This window comes from Hippocampus zosterae, chromosome 14 (genome assembly GCF_025434085.1).
Source record: "Hippocampus zosterae strain Florida chromosome 14, ASM2543408v3, whole genome shotgun sequence".
Taxonomy (NCBI): domain Eukaryota; kingdom Metazoa; phylum Chordata; class Actinopteri; order Syngnathiformes; family Syngnathidae; genus Hippocampus; species Hippocampus zosterae.
The window spans coordinates 8,383,088-8,400,860 of record NC_067464.1 but is presented as its reverse complement, the minus strand read 5'-3'; the positions used below and the strand labels follow the sequence as shown (position 1 = coordinate 8,400,860).

The 17,773-nt window shown below is 40.9% G+C and overlaps 3 protein-coding genes across 3 annotated transcripts; all 3 read left to right on the top strand.

Moving 5' to 3' along the window:
• The first annotated feature begins 23 nt into the window (after positions 1–23).
• LOC127614122 (cilia- and flagella-associated protein 99-like) lies at positions 24–5,464 on the top strand. Its single transcript, XM_052085273.1, has 15 exons — positions 24–482; positions 629–773; positions 863–957; positions 1,039–1,145; positions 1,233–1,410; positions 1,552–1,632; positions 1,720–1,788; positions 1,928–2,017; positions 2,122–2,207; positions 2,341–2,545; positions 3,233–3,374; positions 3,449–3,600; positions 3,656–3,861; positions 4,382–4,577; positions 4,691–5,464. The coding sequence occupies exons 1-15, from the start codon at positions 369–371 to the stop codon at positions 4,808–4,810; spliced, it is 1,986 nt and encodes a 661-aa protein (XP_051941233.1). The 5' UTR covers positions 24–368; the 3' UTR covers positions 4,811–5,464.
• An 896-nt stretch (positions 5,465–6,360) lies between these two features.
• On the top strand, positions 6,361–11,849 carry si:dkey-21a6.5 (signal peptide, CUB and EGF-like domain-containing protein 1). Its single transcript, XM_052085455.1, has 9 exons — positions 6,361–6,573; positions 8,074–8,247; positions 8,330–8,468; positions 9,083–9,171; positions 9,522–9,585; positions 10,314–10,402; positions 10,684–10,796; positions 10,999–11,155; positions 11,320–11,849. The coding sequence occupies exons 1-9, from the start codon at positions 6,525–6,527 to the stop codon at positions 11,475–11,477; spliced, it is 1,032 nt and encodes a 343-aa protein (XP_051941415.1). The 5' UTR covers positions 6,361–6,524; the 3' UTR covers positions 11,478–11,849.
• Positions 11,850–14,129: 2,280 nt separating this feature from the next.
• On the top strand, positions 14,130–17,242 carry mrpl35 (mitochondrial ribosomal protein L35). The gene is made up of 4 exons (XM_052087015.1): positions 14,130–14,220; positions 14,398–14,569; positions 15,428–15,572; positions 15,644–17,242. The coding sequence occupies exons 1-4, from the start codon at positions 14,190–14,192 to the stop codon at positions 15,830–15,832; spliced, it is 537 nt and encodes a 178-aa protein (XP_051942975.1). The 5' UTR covers positions 14,130–14,189; the 3' UTR covers positions 15,833–17,242.
• The last annotated feature ends 531 nt before the right edge of the window (positions 17,243–17,773 follow it).

Here is a 17,773-nt window from a genome sequence, read left to right as displayed (position 1 = left end):
CGCGTGGTGCTGTTACGATGGCGTCCGGCCCCTGCACTCCGGATTATTTAACAAAAATAAAACAAAACCCCAAGTTTTGACAATGGCAAACACATATACTCCGTTTGAAATTTTTATGTTGCCCCGACTGTAACAAATGTTCAAACATTAGCGATGGCGAGTAGACGAATTTCGAATTGAACACGAAACCAGCGCAAAGTTTTACGAATACGTCACAATTAATACGTAATATGACCCGCATTTTTTTTCTCGTTTCGTCGTTACGTGTTTCATGTCAAATATATACTGTATGTTTCGACATTGTGTGCCGTTCTAACTGTTGGGGAATTCATCACAAGTTTGTGTTGATGCTGTGCTGATTATGTGAAATGGCGAAAAGCTATGGAGAACTTGTCAAGGAGGCAATTTTTCTCCTTGACAAGTTCACTGCAGGGAGAATGAGTTTGGATGACTTTATGGAAGAGGCAGCTAAGGATCTCCAGGTAAAGAAATATGATACTGCAATCAAGTAACAACAACACATCGTCATTAATCGTGGCTGCCATAAACATACTCATAAACATGAAGTACAAAAAGGCTGTAACACTATTGAGCTATTGATATCATTTTTGCTGGATACATTTTATAGGACATGGAACCCGATTCTATGAAATACATTCTTGATCTCGTCTCCGGATGCATCGAGTACAAGAAGTTACTGGACATAGTCATCAATCCTTTCTTTGGCCAGGGTGGCAAACTTATATCCAAACGTTATCACAACCACTTTGTTGGTAAGTTTTCTAAACAACTATGCATTTACTTATTTTTACAGTTTAATTTTTTTTTAACCTCATTGTTGGTATATTTATGTTGTTTGTAGTCATCTGTTATCTCACCATATTCCACTTTGATGACCTTGGACTTAAGGCTTTCAGCAACATTGTCAGATCTCTGGATATTAAAAGCATGCACAACGTAAGAAAAATTGCATTGAAATGATAATCTGGTGTATCCCAATATGTACAGTGGGTTATTTTGTAATGTCCTTGATGATAGTTCCTGAGTTTCTTCTTTATGAACCTCACCACTTGGATTCAAGATGAGTGGAATCGTGTCTATGATGTTGCTTATGTGAAAGACCACTGGATTGACCCTCTGCTCAGGTGATAAAAAGAATCAGTGAAAACATTTTGGGAATGTTTCGAGGCATTACAGGCAAAACTGTTTAGAACTTCTTTTTTTTTCTGTAGGAAGCGCTCTGAGATTGAGTCCCTCATGGGGAAGCTTGCTGCCAAAGTGTCTGAAGGGATGCGGTTACGGAAAGCTCCACCCAAAACTACCGACCTTATGGAGTTCTCCTTTGTCAAACAAAAACCATCATCTTCACGTCAGCCTCAACTCAGCCCTCTGCCGGACAAACACAAACAAGTCAACACCATTTGCAGTTATTAATACAATTTAATTTGTGTAAACTTCCATGGCTGTATAGTACATGTACATTGTCTATAAACCAACTAGGACATGTTACTGAGTTTCATAGTGATATTTTGTGATCTGTGTTCCATGCAGATACCCAGCAGCACTTACAGGACTCCCAAATTGATCCAGATCTTAGAAGAAATAAAGCAAAGGAACCATCAAATGGCTGAGGTACAACCACTAAAAATGTATAAAATATAGAAACATTTAAGGCATTCATTCATTCATTGTACTGACCCTGTCTGTGGTTGGCTGAAGGAGCTGCTGCATGAGGTTAATACAAAACAGTTTGGATTTGCAAGGCCGAGAAAAACTGAATGCACACAGGTATGGGCCCATTTCCATGTTGGGAATATTATAAAATACATGTCCATTTAATGACAGTAAAAGTATTCCTGAACAAGTCTCAATGCTTTTTTTTTTTTTGCATTATTCATCATTCTCAATATGTACATGTGGAATGCAGCGACTGATGTACCAGTTAACAGAAGGTTTGGACTCAACACTGCGATTCGACTCTTTTCATACAAAGCCACCTCCCCCTCCCATTCCTCAGGTTAGAAGTTGGTTGTCATTTTTATAGTTTTTCAGCATTTTGAAGTATTTGTGGAAGGATTCAGTGCAATATTAATTTGCTTCACACATTTCCCACCTTCTCAGGACGCCCACCCTGTCAAACTCAATACGGCAGCGATGCTGAGGCGGCGAGTGCTACACGACCGTCACGTGGAGGATAAGCTGCAGAGGTGAGTTGGGAACACGGGTTATCGCTAGATGAATTAAGCGCAACATCATATCATACCAGTTGTCTCACGTATTATTTCATCCGACGTTCAATTTTTGTCAGGAATAACTTGTTATTTATATTGGTTTATATAGAATAGAGAATCTGGTGGAAGGGGCAAATGAGCCTTCAGTTTTTCTACAGAAGGAGAGGGAAATGCGAGAGAAAGACCATCAGGAGACATTGGCAAAGATCGAGCAGAAGCACGCCAGTGTCATTCTTAGCCATTGGGAGGCCGTTTTGGCCCGCGCTCAAACATTAGAACGTAACAAGAAGGCTGCTCGAGTCAAAAGAGATGAGGTGGGTAAACAAGCAGTCGAAGAACAGCAATACACACTGTCAAAGGGGAATAAAAACGTACTACTTTTTATTCGCCGTGGGATTGGGTCTTTATGCTGTTGGAGGAACCATGACATGCAACTGCAACCAAGCCTTCTGACACTGTGCAGCATCATTTCAATCCACATTACCTTGCCCGTCTTGAAATTTTATTGGAGCCTCCACGGTTTTCAAACATTGTGCCAGATTGATCCAAGGTGTCCTGGAACATAACTGAGCCCACTATGTTTTTCATAGCATAGGTACAGTGTTCTTTTCATTGTACACTCGGTAGAAGCAAAACCATTGAGCCTTTTTTTTTAAAGAATGGGGAAAAATAATGTATGTACTGTATGTAATGTATGTACTAGCGATGTATCATGATATGTAGAGCTATTGAACTCTCTTTAACAAGATGGAAGAAGGTACATATCTGTGTATCAACGTGTTGCCATTCAGATAACAGCATTATTGCGTTGTATATAAACAGGCCCAGATTTCACACTGGCATAAATCCATATTTGATTGAAATGAGATTTAAATTAGATACAACTGATGATATTTTTGTTTGTACATGCAGTGTGATTGTTCTTAAATGCTTGGTCAGTAAAGGTATAAAAAAAAATCGTAGATTCCAATTTTGCAGTGAACATTTTTCGCTTCTTGTAGACAGTTAAGCGGACTCAGCAAAATGCCCAGAAAAGGCTGGAAGAAGAAAAAGAAAAGAAAGACTTAGTGCAACAAGTGGCAGAGAGTCACAGCAACTCACAAAGAGCTACAGAGAGGGTGAAGAAATCCAAGCAGAGTTCTGGTACGCACCTTCACATCACACCATTTATTCCTGATTTCCGCTGATAACGGATCCTTCTTATTGTGACACCATAGTCAAAGATTTTGTAGCGCACAATCAAGAGATTGTTCGCCAAGCACAAGAGGAAGCAAAGGTAGCGCTTACCAAGAAGTTGGAAATCATCAGTGAAATCCACGCCATGGAATGCTTCCCTCACGTTCGTTGCAACATGTTTGATAACACAGAGGTAAGTCAGAGCGAAGATTGATTCTAAACGTGTCACAGTTGACCTCTCGTGTCAGATTGCAGGTCATGAGCTGCTGGCTGAGATGTCTCACGCCGAGCTGAAGGAGCGTCTCTTCCTCATGAAAGAAGCAGCGGTGATTGAGCAGCAGAAGAAACGAGACTACATCCAGAGGGAGAAGCAGAAGAAGAAGAAAGTACTGTTGGAGGACATGGAGAATATCAACCTCCACAGCAGAGCCATGGCAATGGCCACTTTGCTCAGGTCAGCTAAATGTGACGCCTTCTCCCATCCTTCTTAATTCAAGGGAAAGTCAGGTCAAAAATGTTCTTGTCAAAAATATGTTCTGCGCGGCTCCACTCGTTTAAACACGGCGTTCTGATTAATATTGCATTTGTGAATTGTTGGCAAACCAAAAAGAGTTGGGTTTTTTCTAAGGTGGATTTTCCGCCATAGTTTCAGCCAAGCTCTTGAAGACCAAGGTAACTAGTTAGTGCTGTCTCTGATTTGTTGTTTTTCTTCAGGTGCGATAATCAAAATCAAATTAGAGGTGCCAGAGAGGGCTGATATTTTTTTCCGACAGCTCATTACACTCTTGTACTATGCTTTCAGGTTCTACTGACAGTTTTATTTTTATGATTGCTTCTTGATGATTGGAATAGATGTAATATCAGTTAAACAAATAATAAACACAAAATAAAATATATAAACGCTTCATGCTCTCTGCGGTTGAGTAAATAAATGGCTTGTTGATGGAAAACAAGGCACATTTGGTGTGCTGCAGGAAAGAAGAAGAAAAGAAAGCCGAGCTGGAATTGCAGAAGACGGTAGTACAGAACAAAAAGGTTTTGGCTTTGCAAAAGAAGATTGAAGAGGTGAAGAAGGACTATCAAAAACTGAAGAGAAATGACAGCAACAAGGCCAAACCATCCAAGCAGGCAGCTACACACCCCGATGGAATAATACAGACTCACAGCAAAGTGAGTGTGAAATCCACAACAATAAATGAGGTCTTGTCATTGCTTGGTGTTGGTGTTAAGATTGTCATGGTCACTGCAAATAATGCCTTTTTTTCTTTGTTATGTTTTGAAAGGATGGATTGAAGAAAATCAATTGGGAGGACATGGAGCAGTGCTTAGAGCAGCACATCCAGAGGAAAGAAGCTCATATTAATTGTCAGAGAGGAGGTTCCTCAAGAAATGTATTCAACTGAATTTTATATGTATAGAACACAGGTGTCAAACTCAAGGGCCATTGGCCAGATGTGGCCCACCACATCATTTTGAGTGGCCCGCGAAAGCAAATCAAAAATGACAACTTCCATGATGCTTGCTATGATCTGTACCAAAAGTTCACATTTTCATATGCAAATTTTCATGCAATAAATCAGTGACATATTGTTCGCATTTTTTTTTGTTACCAAATCTCTCATAATGGTTACTTAAACAATCGTTGAATCAAACATTATTCTTGACTTCTTTACATAGTTTCAGTATTCACGGCCCTCCAAGAGAATTAGTAATTATAATGTGGCCCACGACAAAAATGAGTTTGACGCCCCAGGTATAGAGCCTTATCACACTAGTTACTGCATAAGAAGCCACTTAAAAAAGAAAATAAAATGTTTCTGACTGTTTCTACTGTTCAAGTTATCAATTTTCAAGTGTTTATTACTGTGCTAATGTGTGACACATTAAACGCATAGTAAAATACTTTACGTAAGGTAAATTCCTACCAAATTTCTATCTTAAAGGTTTTCTCTAGCTGTAAAATTCATTCAGCAAAATTATACAAAGTCATCTCATATTGTCTTCTGCGTTGACTCTATAGATGAGCTATACTTTTCTAAATTGAACTATTGAAATATACTAAGGGGCGGCCCGGTAGTCCAGTGGTTAGCACATCGGCTTCACGGTGCAGAGGTACTGGGTTTGATTCCAGCTCCGCGATCCCTGTGTGGAGTTTGCATGTTCTCCCCGGGCCTGCATGGGTTTTCTCCGGGTGCACCGGTTTCCTCCCACATTCCAAAAACATGCGTGGCAGGCTGATTGAACTCTCTAAATTGTCCCTAGGTGTGGGCGTGAGTGTGAATGGTTGTTCGTTTCTGTGTGTCCTGCGATTGGCTGGCAACTGATTCAGGGTGTCCCCCGCCTTCTGCCCGGAGACAGCTGGGATAGGCTACAGCACCCCCCGCGACCCTAATGAGGATCAAGCGGTTCGGAAAATGGATGGATGGATGGATGAAATTATAATATTCTGATTTGATTGAGAAGCACCTGTACGTTCAACCCCCAATGTAAATCGGATTCATTTGCAACCTTGACAAACTTCCAAGTGGTTTGCAATGAACCAAGAAAACAAGAACTTTTTTTCAATATCTCAGCAAACACGGCCGTCTACATTTTGCACGTCATTTACAATGGAAGATGAAGCATTCTGAGTGCTCTGAAAAAAAAAACAGTCGGGCTATTTAATGGGTTTGTATCAGGATTGCTTAACCATAAACAGAAAGTTTGTCACCACTTGTTTCACCATCATCCATGCGTCATGTTTTCCACACAAAATAAATCACGCCTGTATGTGTTGTTTGGATCGAATGAGATCTTGAATATTCTTAGATGATCGTTCAACTGCTAAGAAAGAATGAGGTGTTGTGAAGGCGCCTCAAATGGATTTATCTTGCACATTAGCGCTCCTTCTGGAAGCCTCGTGGAAAAAACATTCAACCGGGTCTCCTCCCCCCTTTTTCCCTTCTAAAGCAAAATCACATGATGTGTATTTCGTCATATGACGCCAATGAGACTACTCCCACCTCAATTGAGCTTCACTAGGGGGAAAAACAGTTGTCAGTGATTTGTTAGGGGGCAGATGATGCTTTAGATGAACTTTGAAGAGGAGAAGAGTTGTGGACCATCAAGAGGGGGAGGATGGACCGTTGGGCACCTCTGCCCCTGATCTCCACCTTTTGCTTCATTGGTGAGTTGTATATGCAAGAATTGTAAACATGTGCAATGCAAAACTGCATACTTGTTTTTGTTTCTATTTCCAGGGCATGATCGTTCCATACTGCTTTGTTGATTTAGTTAAAGTTCTTGCTATGGAAATCAGTAAACGTTTAAGGCTTTACAATTTCTTACATCCTTATGATATACCGTACTTAGGAACAGTCAAACAATGAAAAGTGAAATACTTTGATGTTCTTTTAAATTGGCTAATTTCTTTCTGTTTATAATGAATATATATTCATATTTTGGGAATTGTTGCCAATCCTGTTCTGGCTGCTCAAAATCACATGATCCCCCGCCCCCTCTCCTCTGAATAACTGCTCTGCTTTTCTTGAGGAAGATGGCTCCCACTCAAGCACATGGCTAATGTGATTACTCACACAATGTGCCTTCTTGTCTCGCTGATGCGCTTCGATTGAGCTATTGAAATATACTAAGTTTTCCACAATATTCTGATTTGATTGAGAAGCACCTGTACATTCAACCCCCAATTTAAACCGGATTCATTTGATTCATTTTGAAATTATCCTCAGAAGAGGATAGTTCGAGCGTGGTTTTTTTCCCCCTCTCCCTAACCAGCGTATTCCTTTTGGAATTCTGATCGTAATTTCCCCATTGCGGGACAAATAAAGGATATCTTAATCTTAATCTTATACCTGCTGGCCCCACTTCTCGCACAGATAAAGCTATAAACAGAAAACGACACGTTTCGGACAAGAATGTGACGAAACTGCGTTTTAAGCATACCTGTTCATTGGGTCCTCTTTTTGTAGACAGGTGCACATGTGCTCATGGTAACACCTGGCACATCTTCATTTACCTGCCGGTTGAGTAGAAGCACCTGTAGCTAAAGACAAACTGGCAGCGTTTACATTCTGGACCTAGATTTCACACCTCTGTCAGATAGGGGGATTTGCATTTTGACCATTGATGTACCCCAATCCTAGCGATACCTTTTTTATTTCAGCAAGACAATGCCAAGTCATTCTGAACGTGTAACAACTGTGTTTTTGTTTTAGTTTTTTGGGGGGAAATGAACAAGATCAACTTGGGTGCTACACAGACAACTTGCAGTAGAATTTAAATAGCCTCTCCGGGAAATCAATATTTATGCTCATTCTTAAAAATAAAAGATTTGAGATGCTGATGTTTCATTTTAAAGAAAGGCTCGCGTGTGTTTGTTTGCACAAAAAAAGTTCCAGTTGCGTGTTGCTTGTGTATTGTAACCAGTGTGGACCTAAATAGGCAGAATACCAAATTATTATTTTGGCTTATCATTACTCCCCTAGCAAATACAATTTTTTGTAATATATTTTTCTAAATATTTGACCGGCCCTAAGGGCTAGCATGACAACAAACTGGCTGGCGATGAAAACAAGTGACATCCCCAATTTAGTACTTTGGCTTGTTATGGCACTGAGTCAAGCTCTTACACACACAAAATCACATTCCCAGCATATTTGTGTTGCAGGCATGGTGATGAGTCAGACCACACCCGCGCCTGCTGTCCTCACCGCCATTCCCGTTGAGAACGCAACTCTTTTGACGCCAACTTCTGCTCCTGTCAGCAGCACCACTCCCAGCTGCTCTGCGTTCAACATTTCCAACTGTGAGCCTTGTGCACCCGGATCGCAGTACGACAATGGTGAGTCTAACAGTTGAACTCTTTTTTTGGGGGGATTGGGTTTTGAAGAGCTGATTAATGCTATTTGACTTTCTTTGCCTAGGCACCCTGCTTTGCGCGTGCTGCTCGGAGCTTGGGTCGTGTCTATTTCCTGGAGCTTGTCTGCCCTGCACCGTTGGCTTTTACCAGCCACTGGCTGGACAACAGCAGTGCCTGCCCTGTGGACGAGGCTTCTACGCAAAGTAAGATCATCGGCGACGAGCATGATGGTGTGGTTTTGCTTTCTTTTCAATTCACTATTTGTTTTCAATCCAGAGTAATGATACAAAACAAGCAGAGCAGGACATCTGTTATTCAAAGCACAATCAAATAAATGACTTGAATCTCTCTGACAACATCATCTAAATAAAATGATTATTGTTGACATTTTTCATTGTCACATTAACCCACAGTTTCCCTATTGCACTGATAAAAAGGACAAATACAAAAAAAAATACATGTATTGTCTTTTTTTTTTTTTACGAGCTGATCACGATTTACCCAAAACGGGTCAGTGACCCAATTTTTGGGCCCAGGCTTACAGTAGCACAAGTGAGTGTTCCGTGTGGATGTCGTAAAGCTTAGTTTGCGAACCCAATTAGTATATGTTGGGGGGGGGGGGGCATGTAAAGGGATTTTATTTTTTAGAGAAGCAAACTTGCCCCTTGATTGTGCCATTTTTCTTCACTTTGCCGGAATTGTTGAGGGTGTCTGTAATCTACCTTTTTTCATATAAAAACACTGTTGAATAGGATGAATTTTTACCTAAGTAAGGAAAACAAAATAAATACAAGTGACCTGATTCATTTTATGTCAGTTTTACTGGGAGCCCATTGTGTCAGCCGTGCCCATCTGGTTCCTTCAACAACAACACTGGTGAAGACAGCTGTGCAAGTTGCTCTCCAGGTGGGTTTTTGGAACGAAAGCCACATAGTTAAAATCACTACAGAACTATTAATTAGCTATTTTTTGTGCACACACATTAGGACCTCGAGCATTATATTGAAATCACAGTCAATATCTAGATTTGCACTCATAAAGTTCCAAATTATATCAGATCTGATGTGAATCGTTTATTAACAAGAATGAGACTCAGTACTCGCTCAAGTTAAAATCTTTTCATTTGGATCACCACCAAATTGTTTAGACAGACAGCCGCCTACTTCAAATGAAGGATTTTGAAAAGATTTCTTCCTTGGCCCATGCATTAGAGGAACTGTAATGTGAAGAAATTTGCGTGATTGTGCTGCTTGCAGGTTTCTTCTCCTCTCTGCACAGTTCCACGTCGTGTGCGCCGTGTTCACGAGGGAGTTTTTGCAAGTAAGTCTCTTGCATGAAACACCTGCCTTATAAATGCAAGACATTTACGGTTTCAACGATGTGAAGATTTGCTCCCATTGTTAGTCTTTGACAAATTATTTGGAGCATCACATGTCACGTCCCGGGGTTGCCAGCAGGGGCGGGCTTTCTGCCCGCCGTTTACACACCTGTCACCCATTGCGGAGTAATTGCTCAGCCTTTATTTGAACGCTCTGGCAGTCTACTCACTGCCGGAGAATTCCACGCCGTGCCAAAATTTCTCTCGCCCTATTTCTACTTGCATTTGATTCGTTGCCTCTTAGCCTTGTGGCTGTTATTACGCGTTGTTGTTCCTCTTGCGAATGAAATTTATATTCATTGTCTAATCTGACCCTCCTTGCTATCTTTTTCCGCAAGCGTTTTCTGTTGTCCTTTTATTTGATCCCTGGTCCCTATTTTGACCAGCGTTTTTTGTTATTCTCCCTGTTGGGTTATTTTGTGTTCATATTAAAGACTCCTTTTGTTCTTTGACAAACATATTTCTGTGTCTGCTATTTCGGGATCCTCTTCCTTATTTTGTTGTGCACGGAGCGATCATTCTATCGCTTCGGGCACAACGTGACATCACATGCTTCTAATGTGCAGTAGCTTCTCTGGGAATCATGCAAAGGTGGCTTGAGTTCTGCTCACAGCTCAGTCAACTGTAGAATTCAGTCAAACTTCAGTCAAAACATATTTTTCTCTGAAAGCTCCTCTGGTTGCTCCCAATGCCAGACGTGTCCCGGGGGGTCAGAGGCACTGCAGTCTGCGGCAAAAGATTGCACTCCGTGTCGACCAGGTTTGGTTGTGTCTATGAGAATTGCAATACATTTCAATACATTGAAAAAAAGTTTTGTTGAATTTACTCAATTTTATTTAGTCAAATGTAATTATCTGCATACAGAAACATATTTTAATCCAAGTATACATCGACTTAAAAATGTATCTGGATCCAGATGATTATTTTGTGCAACCACTGGACAAAATAAAATTGTGTAAAGTCTAAACCCCACAGATTTTTTTTCCAGTATAGACAATAGGTAGCTTTAATAGTTGACATGATTTTCTGATTTTGGACAGGCATGTATAAGGCTCCTCATCACACAATGTGTCAGATCTGCAGTAGTGGCTCCTTCCAGATCAACTGGGGCCAAGAGAGCTGCGATATCTGCCCAGAAAACCACTACTGTCCAGTCAGTACTTCTCATTCTCCCTTTGGAATTACCACAAAATCATTGACTACGCACAGACACACCAAAATATGATGACCACTTGCACACTTTAACGAGAACCAATACGACAGCTGTCCCAGAAATTCGGTCTCAGAAACTGAACTAGTGGTCCTAAGGATGTGTACGAATGAAGGTTTACTGAAAGGCTTTGTCCTGTGTCCAGAGTCCAGACGTGAACCCCATTCATTGTCCCAGCGATGCCTTCTGTCCAGAGGGCAGCTCAGCTCCAGGCTACTGCATGGAGACTTTCTTTCGCAAAGCGGGAGACACCTGTGAACTGGCCCCAGTCACCATTGCTTTATTAGTAATTGTGGGAGGGGGTAAGGAATCACCCTGAAAGTAACAAGGCAGATGCCTTATAAGGCATCCAGTCATCTGATATTCCTAAATCACTTTCATGTGTACTGTACAGTATGTGCATCAAGCCCTCATTAGCCTTTAATGGATTTTCATTGCATCTTTTTTTTTTCTTTTTCGCTTCTAGTGGCTCTACTCTTCATTATTGTAATGGCCATACGCAAAATGAGAGACACCGATGGGGAGCTGAGTGTGTCCCGTGCGCCGCTGTTACGCAAAGAGAGGCCTCAAGGTCGCTATTATGGAATTCCCTGTGATGCAGAGCCTGTGTATGCTGGCTGGTGAACCAAAAGGAGAAAACAAAAGTGGACATACTGAAGTTCCTGAAACACGTGTTGGCACTCGTGTGAGGCATTCTTGTTGGATACATTCACAGTTGTCGAACACTGTCCTTTTGTGAGTGAGATTATTGGATTAGGAGCGTCATGCTGCAAAAGCAGATGCATGACTTGTTGGGAACATTTCTTAGTTAAAAAAAAAACAAAAAACTTTTTAATGAAATAATTGCCTTCTTTTGCAGTCATGTGTTTGTAGACTTGTAGGTGCAATCACCAGCTAGATGCCGAAAGACAGCACATGAAACATGATGGCTCATTTTTAATACATGTCAATTTATGTTTGTATGTTTTAAAGAAAAATAAATAACTTACAACCGAACATTTAAGTCTGTTTATCTAGTCGGGAGGGTTACCAATGGTAAAGGTCCTCATGAATGTAAGGCATTATCTTTAGCCTAATCAAAATATATATTTTCATGATCTTTCATGTTGCTTAAAAAGATTGCAGCAATATGGTGGACAAGTGAATACATCTACCTAACTGCTCAGACTTTGGGAGCATGAACTCGGGTCCTGGCTTTCCTGTGGAATTTGCATGTGCTCCTTGTGCTTGTGTGGGTTTTCACCGCCTTCTTCCCCACATTCCAAAAGCATGCATCAAAGATCAATTCTTCTCACCTTGTACATGCCCCTTGCCCAGTCAGCTGGGATCTGCTCCAACTCACCTGCAAGGTTCAACCCTAAAGATGATAAGCAGTATACAGAATTGATGGATGGCTCATGGCCAGAACAACTGCATCTAAATTTTTTGCAAAATGTCGAGAAGTGATAATGTGATGCTTGAAACACATACATTTGATCCAGATTAACTAAGGATTTTGTAATTGCAACCATTTCAGTGGCAGCACACAGTTTTACTGCAATGTTGTTTTTTTTCATGGCAGATTTTTTTAATCCCATGTGACTGCTGATAAAATTGATTCCGACATGATCGTGTTAAAGCCTCAACAGCGTGATATTTATTACTCCCATTAGTTACAAGAACACATTGTATTTGCACCACGAGAATTTAGTGGCGAGGTCATTACTGTATTTCCCCGACAATAATGAGTCAAAGCACACCGTTTTGCATTAAAATAAAATCTCATGGCACACCACCAGACAATATGTTGGAATAATGGTCAAACTCTCAATTTACTAACCCAGTTTGAAACCTGTGTCTGTTTAATTGAGCGCAAAGAAGATACATATGCAGGAAGCCACTTTGTTGTACCAAGTATGAAGGGCAACAGGTGCATACACAAGTCTTTTGCACCTTCTGCCATCTAGTGGAAAAGCATTTAATTGTTCAGCCTGGCTGTGACAGTACTGTATGTTGCCGGCATATCTACAAGCACGCCTTCAGGATTTTTTTTCTCCCGTTTCTAAAAGGCGGGCTTGACCAATACATGTGAGGAGTTGACATAATAATTTAAAATACATTTCAGAATATCAAATGACATGCTTGAAAGGTTTAACTGAGGCTAGTTCACCAATTTCTGACAGGGCTATCGCACCCCTTAGTGCCAGTGTAGCACCGTCACACTGGCACACAGTCACTTTCATAGAGTACTAGAGTAGTATTTTACTGTACTCCAGGCAAATTAAAAAGACTACATTTGTCTAGCATCTACCGCTTAATACAGGGGTGTCCAAACTTTTTGCCAAGGGGGCCAGATTTTATGTGGTAAAATGTCGGGGGGCCGGCCTTGGCTGACATTCTTTACATTGAACAACAATATTGTTCAACAAATTTTAGTAAGCCAGTCTGTTTCACATTTCCATTTTTATTTTAATTTCAACAATCTTAAGAATTTCTTTTGGTTCATTTGAAACAGGTATATCACATGCAACTGCTTATTCACTTGACTTTTTCTTAAACAGAAGTCTCCTGAGTGCAAATTGATTGATTTGAAACATAAAATGTATCACCATGACTTTTCAATAGTCACAAAACCTTTGACTCGAACAACAGGGAAATAAACAAGCAATACACATATCCACAACTGCAAGGATCATTTGAAATATGACATATCAGTCAATATAAACACGGAGTGATGTCTTGTTAACTCGTGAGTGATGCCCTCTAGTGTCTAAATGCTATTACTCATTTAGTGAATGCTATTACTCATTTGGCCACTAGAGGGAAGCAGTACTCTATGAAACATCACTCACCAGTCTACGAGACCTCAGTCAATGCAACACGTGTTCCATTGCGCCCAACCTGCGGGCCAGACGGCACTGATTTTATGACAGGGGCCGAGGGCCGGATGAAATTCGACCGCGGGCCGGATTTGGCCCGCGGGCCGGACTTTGGACATGCCTGGCTTAATATTTTTAGTTTCCCACAGATCAGCAGCATATATCAGAATTGCTTCAACCTGACACAAGCATTGTAAAAAGCTTAAATATTAATAAAATAATATAAACCCAATACAGGTACACCAAAATTAATTATTGACTGCAAGATTCTTTCTTGATATTTTAGCGGGTGTAATAAAGTGGAAACCTTGCATCCTTTCTTTTTTGTATCGATGGCCCGATATCGAAACGTTTTGATAACCAAGAAGCACGACACTAGATCGAGCAAAACATCTACCGCTAGATGGTAGCATTGTAGCTTCAGATTGACTTTTGTCCATAGAGAACCCAGTAGTGACGTATTTCATCAGAGGAAAACATGGCGGCTTTCCTGACGAGGACCCTGTCGGGTATGCGTTTTTTCTTCTTAAATCTTATAAATTTCACGAGATATATTACTTAATCATGCTGTCTCGAAATGTGAGTGAGGCAATACCTGTCTTTGAAAGGAAATTGAATTTGCGCTATATTGCCGGAGCGAGTTGTCTTTCCCTTATGCACACTACACTGTCCTTGTGCTCGAACAGGGTTGCTGAGGTCGCCGCTATCCGTGTCTCTGTGCACCCGGACCACGAACGTGGCTCGGCTGTCCGGCGTCATCCAAGCTGGTCACTCCTTTTATGTCGGTTCGGCCCCGGCCAAACTTGCTCCGGCGCCTGCTGCATTCTGTCAATTATCCCGGTGCGGCCTCCTCCAAAGGTAAAAATTATCGAACCACTGTTGCTTGCAGACAAGTCACTCGGGGAACGGTTATCATGATCACAATTTCCTGGCAGAATTTAAATACAATTATGAAAATAATATACAGGTTGCCAGCTCTGCCCTCGCCTTCTTTTGTATGCAGAGTTGTCATTAGCCTGATGTACCTCAAGGTACATATAACCCTAACGGTCCCTGTTCCTTAGCAGGCAAACATCCACAAGATGGACTCTAGGTAATTGTAAACATCTTTTGGGTCAGTGTATAATTACTCAAGGATTTTTGTCATTTGTGGCACCTGTCTCTCCAAAACAACAGCGGAGCACTACATTTAATGCATTTTTGGCAGCACAGTGGTAATTAAAAAAGTACTGGCCCTTATTGAAAACGATACCGAACAAAATTCTTCAGGTGGTGGAGGCAGAATTGTGAATGGTGGCTTATATACAGTCCCGCTTTTCTCACCCCTTCAGCTGGGATAGGATCCAACTTGGTGCTACAGAAAAAGGATGTCTGAATCCAGTAGTAGTCTTGGGCAAATATTGCTAATATGACTTGGTGTAGCATTTACCGGGATGAGGCTTGATTTTCGATACAAGACCAATGCATGTGTTGTGGCGCGAAAATATCTTTAATACAGTATAAATACAACACCAGAGGCCAACAAAGTGCTTTGTTTGAAATAATTTGCACTCAGCAATGTCATTTTGTTTGTTAACTTTTTATTACGGAAGCAGCAATGACATTAACTTTTTGCCTGAAAAGAATTTTAGATTTGTCTGATGTGAACTATATAGTCCACCATATAAAGATCTTTATACAGGGAGTATAAAATGGTTTCCAAATCCCCTTTTGCAGGGTATCGGCTCTTATCCCCCCTGGGAGTCAGCAGCCCAGCAGAACTCTGACATACTGCAGTTTAAGGAAGGGAAAGAAAAAGTCTGTAAAGTCTGTGACACAGCGGTTCATGAGGCTGCATTGCGGTCTTTGGATTCGACGCAAGGTATGATTCTATTTTTTGTTTTAATTCAATAAAAGGTGTTAATCTTGTTTCCCCCACTCTCCTGTACACAGGCTGGATACAAGAAGAAACTGTGGAAGAAGAAACCTGCCAGACGAAAGCGACTGAGGGAGCACGTCTTTTGTAATAAAACACAGTGTAAACTGTTAGATAAAATGACATCATCGTTTTGGAAAAGGAGGAACTGGTTTGTGGACGATCCATACCTGAAGTATCACGACAGAGTTAACCTCAAGTTGTAATTGATGTATTGACGTCTTGTGATAATATAAGCCTGCAAACAAGATCGGCATTGCATCCATCCATCCATCCATTATCGCAGCCGCTTAGCCTCACACGGGTCATGAATGTTTGGGAGACGATCCCAGCAATCTTCAGGATGTAGGCAGGGTAGTCAGTCAATCGCGGGGCATACAAAGCAACAACCATTCGCGCTCTCAATCACACCTAAGGACCATTTGGAGTGTTCCATTTTAAATACGCAAGCAGAAACAGTAGTCAGTCACAGAAAATGTTTGCTTGATGTTTAATGACTGTAAAGTGATTTTTAAACAACAATAAACCATGGGATCATGTCATCGCTGCTACTTTTACATGTAGCGCACATCAATTTGAAATCATTCTGGCCTGCCAGAACAAAGTCTTATGGTAGCCCTACATAGTGGAAGCATTTAAAAATCATTGACAGATTCACATTAATTCACTTCAGAATTCCATCTAAAGCAGGGCTGGGGAACCTTCCAATCGGTGGCCATTTCCGGTCTTATTAGGTTTTCCCAGGGATGTCTGACTTACAAGTATAATCTAAGGATGAAAGACATTTATTGTATAATTTCAGCATTTGTGGGTTAAATGTTTTGGCCTTTTTTTTTAAAGAGTTCCTCTGAGGTTTTATTTGTTTTTGATCTAAGTGGTCGGACAGATGAAAAGCTTGAGTGGGCGGCGTATGTTACATTTCCTAAACCTGACCTAGAATAATAATTATGCAATGGTGACTTTTGTGATCAAGGCATGTGATAAATCCCCACTTCCTATAGGAGGAAATAAATTATCTCTAATGCTGAAACACGATTCTTTTTTTTAAAATCGCGTCCATTAAAAGGATACTCAATGTGTACAGCGAGTGTATCTACAACCTCCTTGTGAACGGTGTGTAAACAAGACAATTGTACCTGAGAAGCTAATTGTTTCAGCATAAATGATGCTGTGATGACACTACAGTGCACACCCATCAAAAACCGAGTGATACTCAAATGCTGCTCAAGGCTCAGTAACGTGAAGAAAATGAAGACAAAACACTTGTAAGGGCCCAACGGGGTCATAATTCAACATTACCTCCGGCATACGGGAAATGCTCTCTCACTCTTGAAATGCTTATTTCAGTAGAATTTCTTAGAGCACGCTAATATAATGAATAAGTGGTTTAAGAATTTCACTTGTGTGAGCTTTTAATAATGTGATCAGTAATACAGGACTCTGTCCCGGGCAGCCCCTCATGAAACGCACAGGATACATGACGACTTTGGGAATCTGCAAAATCTCCCTCAAGAATTCCACAGTCGAGAAGCTCAGGAATTAAAAATACAACCTTTACGCTATAACATACGTGATATTTTGGTTTGCATCAAATGGGCTAATAAAGGACCAAATAATCGGTTGCGGTGAGTAGATTGTCAAAATCAGGAACCGTTCTGTGAAAGTGACTATTACAACCATGACGCTCACTATGGAAGACGCTGGGCTGCTCAGAAGATATTGTACAGGTGCATCTCAATGAATCACCATGTCATAGGAAAGTAGTCATAGGTTCATTGAAAACACTTCAGATGGCCACTTGATATTAAGTAATACCTATTTAGTTTCAGGAATCGGATAGATGCAAGGCCATCGGCGTTTAACATCTTGGGCATTGCAGCTTTTGTCGGCAACGATTCCCCCTTCATTTGAGATTATGATCCTCAACAGCCTGAAGTTGGTACAGGTGAAGCTTTTTCGATCCTGTAACATCCACTGAATTGAGGTTTTGTTACTGCAGGGTTCCGGTGCAGCCCTCTAGATAAATTTGCAAACCCTATCAAATTCGAATGGTCTGATATCTACCTATTGATACTTGAAACGAAAAGGCAAAAAGTGTATGTGGCTTTGACTGTAACCAGAGATTATTTTTTGAAACAATATTCTAA